This window comes from Leishmania braziliensis, chromosome 26 (genome assembly GCF_000002845.2).
Source record: "Leishmania braziliensis MHOM/BR/75/M2904 complete genome, chromosome 26".
Taxonomy (NCBI): domain Eukaryota; phylum Euglenozoa; class Kinetoplastea; order Trypanosomatida; family Trypanosomatidae; genus Leishmania; species Leishmania braziliensis.
The window spans coordinates 216,478-221,477 of record NC_009318.2 but is presented as its reverse complement, the minus strand read 5'-3'; the positions used below and the strand labels follow the sequence as shown (position 1 = coordinate 221,477).

At 58.4% G+C, this 5,000-nt stretch overlaps 3 protein-coding genes across 3 annotated transcripts; all 3 read left to right on the top strand.

The window, feature by feature from the left end:
* Nucleotides 1–351: 351 nt before the first annotated feature.
* On the top strand, nucleotides 352–1,371 carry LBRM_26_0810 (putative glutathione peroxidase-like protein; the record flags this gene model as incomplete). Its single annotated transcript, XM_001562263.1, has 1 exon — nucleotides 352–1,371. One exon carries the CDS (start codon nucleotides 352–354, stop codon nucleotides 1,369–1,371), a length of 1,020 nt encoding a protein of 339 aa, XP_001562313.1.
* Nucleotides 1,372–3,425: 2,054 nt separating this feature from the next.
* Nucleotides 3,426–3,824, top strand: LBRM_26_0800 (conserved hypothetical protein; the record flags this gene model as incomplete). Its single annotated transcript, XM_001562262.1, has 1 exon — nucleotides 3,426–3,824. The coding sequence occupies one exon, from the start codon at nucleotides 3,426–3,428 to the stop codon at nucleotides 3,822–3,824; it is 399 nt and encodes a 132-aa protein (XP_001562312.1).
* Nucleotides 3,825–4,458: 634 nt separating this feature from the next.
* On the top strand, nucleotides 4,459–4,923 carry LBRM_26_0790 (conserved hypothetical protein; the record flags this gene model as incomplete). The annotated part of the gene is made up of 1 exon (XM_001562261.1): nucleotides 4,459–4,923. The coding sequence occupies one exon, from the start codon at nucleotides 4,459–4,461 to the stop codon at nucleotides 4,921–4,923; it is 465 nt and encodes a 154-aa protein (XP_001562311.1).
* Nucleotides 4,924–5,000: the final 77 nt, after the last annotated feature.

The following is a 5,000-nucleotide window of genomic DNA, read 5'->3' as shown; positions in this document are numbered from 1 at the left end:
TTCTCTTCTACCTCTCCTCCATTTTTCTCTTCCCCAGCAGCGAATTCCTTCCCGAAATCGTTCTGCACGGACATGAACTTCCACTTTCCCTCCACTTCCCCCACCCACACGACGCCTCATTCACATACACACAAGGAGAGAGAGTAGTGTGGGTTGTCAAGGACGCGTGATAGAGTGACCCCCCCCTCCCCCACACACACACCAATACGACGGCACTGAGGAGCAGCGCGTGTAGTACACCGCTACCCTTTTCCGCATCGCCTTTTCTTCTTGAGCTCGCCGCCTTCGCATACGCTAATCATGAAAGTTGGAGACAACACTCTCACGTCCGTTGGTGAACAGTCGGTGCCGATGCTTGCCCAGATGCTGAGCCCAACCACCTCGGTCAGTCGAAGCCACCCTGTGGCACAGACGCAGTCCGCCTACGAGACGCTGGCGTGCACTCACGGTGTCGCTGTCAACGCGCCCGATCCGAACGCCACCAAGACGATCTACGACTTCCAGGTACTGAACTGTCGCCACGAGCTCTACGACCTTTGCCAACACAAGGGCTCGGTCGTGCTCATCTGCAACGTGGCGAGCAAGTGCAAGTACTACACAGAATCCGGCTACACCACCCTTGTGAACCTCTACCGCAAGCATTATTGCGAAGGGTTCGTCGTCCTGGCGTTTCCGTCCAACGAGTTTGGCAACGGAGAGCCAGGCGATGAGGGTGAGATTTCGGAGAGCATCTCGTGCATGTACCCGCATATCGGTAAGGTAGACTTTCCCATCATGGCCAAGGTGGTTATGAACGGCGATCACGAGCTGCCGCTCGTCGGGTTCCTGAAGAGTCGTATCCGCGGCGCGCTAGGCCAGAGCGCTGTGCGGTGGAACTTCACCTGCTTTCTCGTCGATCAGAAGGGTGCACCCTACGCTCGGTTTGCGCCTGGAGCCAGTATTGCGGAGATCGACGTCCGTATTGAAGAGCTGCTGCATCCGGTACCACCCCCAGCACCCATGCCGCTCCTGCAGGCCGCGGACCCGTCTGCTGCAGTGGAGGCAGCCGTGGCGGAGGGAAGTCACCGCGCGAGCGGCGCCGTTGACATGTCTTCTCTCGACGAGAACGCTAGGCACATGACGCCGCCATCGCCAGGCTTGAGGAATCCTGAGTTCGTCACCGTCTCCACCACTTTCACAGTGACGAGCCTGACGGCTCAAGGCGGTCCGCCGGTGTCGGAGGACAGTGATGAAGCGAACCGAGACCCCTCTCCCAACCAGGTCTCTGTCAGCATGCTCGACGCGACAGTGGCAACGGTGGAGGATGAGGACCTCACGGGCACCTCCGCCCCTCCTGAAGAGACGGCGGCGGAGGCGGAACAGCTGCAGTAAGATGTGTCCTACCCGGGTGCATTGCAGCCAATTTCTGTTGTCTTTTTTTTTCCCATCATCGTTCGTCGCTCTCTCGCTCTCTCTCTCTATGTGTATGTTTGCGGCATCTCTTTTCACCTCTGGTGACAGTAACAGTATGTGCCTCCTCCCTTTTCGGTATCCTCCAGTTGTTCCGCCTTCCCCCCCCCTCCACCTCCCCCCTTTCACACGCTCGTTTAGGGTTGGTGTGTGCGTGTGCGTGTGCATCTCTTCACGCTTTTTCTAACTGCCTTTCGTTTCTGCTCTCTTTGTCTCTTTCCTAGGGCTCATTCCTAGCGTTCTGCTACAAGTCGCTCTCACGCAAGCACACCGCTTCCCGCCACTCCCTTCGCTCTCTCCCTCAACCCTCTTCTAAGAGTGCTGCGGCTGACATGCCACTGGCGGTCTCTCTCTCATGGCTCGAGTACTCCGTGTGGGTGTGAAAGGAGTCGTGAGAGGAGAAAGTTTCAGGGTGCAAAGTGGGACAGGAAAGGGGGTCCACACACGCAGAGACACACCACCACGTGGGCTCTCGTTCCTCCTCCTCTCTCTCGTTCTTCGCTCATCCCGGCGTCACACATGCGCATGGACGCACGTGTCGCACGAGAGCACATATGTCTTCCAAAAAGATTATTTTCCTTCCGCGTCTCCATTTCTCTGCAGCACAGCAGAGGCCAAACGCCACTCTGCCGCCGCCACCTCCTCGGCCTGCCACAGGCCCATCGCGTGGCGCCAAACAGCCGTCGACACACCTTGCAGCAATGCTGCCCACTACAGTCGCCGAACCACAGCCCCGGCCTCCAGCCCTGCCCGCCCAACACCCTCGCAGGTCGTCTCACAGCCGCTCCCATTGTGCCGGCCGCCACCTGGCACATCCCTCGGTGCGACGCTCAGGCTCCCCACACCCGTCGGCAGCGAGGGCCAGGTGAGGAATACGTTCGAGTCACGCTGGCACTCCGCCCATCATGTGGGTGGCACAGACGGGTTCACTGTCGCAGGTCGGTCCGACGCAGCGCCAGCCAGGACCTGGCCGCCGACATCCGCAGCGAGACATCGCACTGGCCTCGCTACGTCGTAGGTGCTTGGCCCAGTCGCCACCGGAGGGGGGGAGGGGGCTTGGCACTGGCAGGGAGAGAGGGGAGCTGCTTGGCATTTCCGCGCACAGAGCAGAGTGGGGGGTGGTGGGCCCTGGACACCCCGCTGGTGTGCTTCCCACTGTTATTCATGACAGCGCCAACTGCAGAAGTGAAAAGATGAAGGACTCCCGACAAGATCAGGTCGTTTGGCTCATTCCCCCTTTCCGCCTTTCCTCTCCTTATTTTTTGCCTCCTTCGCACGCTTTGCTTGTGATGTGCATGTGTGCGTGTGTCTCCTGTTACTGGACTTGGACAGGAAAAGCCTAAAGAACAGTATGCTTGGCCTGGTGGCAGTTGTTGGTGCCAGAAAAGTGCGCACCCCAACAGCTGTTTGACCGGAGCGTATGGGTTCCGCGGAAGGCAGAACCTTCCCAAAAGATACCCGGGTCACAGTATTGTGGCGCTGGAGCAAGTTCGACACCGCTGACTTCAGCGTTGATGGGGGGGGGGGGGGGGGGAAGGCTCCCCGGATGAGTGTTTTCTCTACCGCGTCTCAGCATGGAGGTTTCTCGCAAGACGGACAACACGTGGCGCGCTGATTGGACCACGAAGCAACGAACGTGCGCCCCTGCGGCATCTTTGCTCTTGTACTGATTGCCTCCAGCCTTCCTCGTCACCATTCAACTCTCTCTTCCTTCTCGTTACCTTTACAGCAAGTACGTAGGGGCAGCCACGAGCGCCAGACAACGAAGTACTGCGAGGCGTGAGAGGCAGCCGAGTGCGCGGCGAAGCCGGAAACTATCCCACGGGCACAGGAGAAAAAACTGGGGCTCATCTGTGTTGTTGAAGACCGTCATCTTGCTGACTTGTCTATTGCTGCTTCGCTCTAGGCGAAGTCTCTTTTTGGATGTGGTGTGCGCACCTCAGCGATCAGCAGACAAAGGACTTCTGTGCACTCGTATGTTGCGCTGCAGCTTGCGCGCCGTGCTGCGGGCGCCAGTCTTCTGCCGTGTCATTGACGTGATGCGGCATCACGAGCCCTACGCGCGTGCCGGCATCCTGTACCCCGTTCGCGTGGAGCTTGGCGAAGGTGTGGAGTCGTGTACGCCGGCAGAGCTACAGGAAAAGATCGACACTATGCTGTCCCGGTCCAAACGTTTTGCAACTGTCAAGACTGGCAACGTGTACTTGCGCAACAACTCCGTGGCGACGGTCATCAAGGCGTATGGGCAGTACGTTGTCACTGGCAGCATGCGAGGCGGGTATGTGAAGGGGGATCACCGCTATGGTCCACGCCTGACCGGGTACGGCGGCGCCACTGCGAAGCCGGGGTTGCGGTGGAACGGCGACGACCTGTGACGTGGTTGGTCGCGACGTTACTTTTGTGCGTCTTTCTCTCTGGTCGATGGTCACGAGTACTCGCGGAACGCTTCGTGCTTTCGAGCATTCGGCTGGCCGTTTGCCTTTTGGCTTTGTGTGACGAGCGGACCTTCTCGTCGTGCGACGTGACATGTGTGCAAGCGAGACCACACACACACACACACACACACACACACACACACAGACACACAGGAAAGAAAAAAAGCGTACCCATGCAAATGAACTCCTTGACGGCACATTAACTGAGTCAGTCCGGGTGCACGTGAGAGACGAGTGTTTGAGGATAAAAGTGAAGCATCTAGCTGTAGCAGGCTGTGCTGCATTCGTGCTGCCTCTGTTGGCGACCACAGCGGCGCCGTCAAATGAAACGCACATTTGTGTCTGCCACATTACCATCCCGCTTTCCTCTTCTACGTTTATTTTTCTCTCTCTGGGAGTGTCTGTGTCACACACCTGTTACTGAGCTCACTCATCATTTCGCATGAAACACACCCTGCACGCGCAACGCATGCCAATGCTCTGCCCCTCTCAGCGACACCAAACGAAAGCAAGTAAATCTCGTCGTTAGCCGCCGTAAGCTACGCGCGCCTTGTCACAACAGCTGTTTGCTCAGATGGAAGCCACCGAAGCCCCCGGCACCGAACTGCGACAGCTGCGCCGCGTACGCCGCACCCGCACGCAGTACGAGCGCCTGCAGCGCCCGAACGACATACAGCCAGGCTATCCGATTCCCAGCATAGAGGGCTGGGTGCTATTTTTCTCAAATCTGCCGGAAACGACGACTCAGGAAGACATTGCCGACTACCTCGTCTCGTTCAAGGAGGGTGATCCGGACTACTTTGGCACCATCACCGACATCAAAATCCCCCTCAATGCCGACTGCTTCTGCGCCGGTTATGCCTTAGTGGAGCTAGGGGGACGTGTCGGGTACGAGCGCGCAATCGCCGAGCTGAGCGGCACCATGTTTCCGTCTGGCGAAAGGCCTCTCATCGTGGCTCCGACGTTTCTCGGCGAAGAGGAAGACCAAGAGCCACAGGCGGAGGTGGCGGCACCAGGCGAAAAACGGGCGCGCGATTAAGCTGTGGTCCCCCTAATTTGCATGAAAAAAAAAAAGCAGAACCGAGTATGCGGCCGGCACGCCCCTTCCCCCCCTCC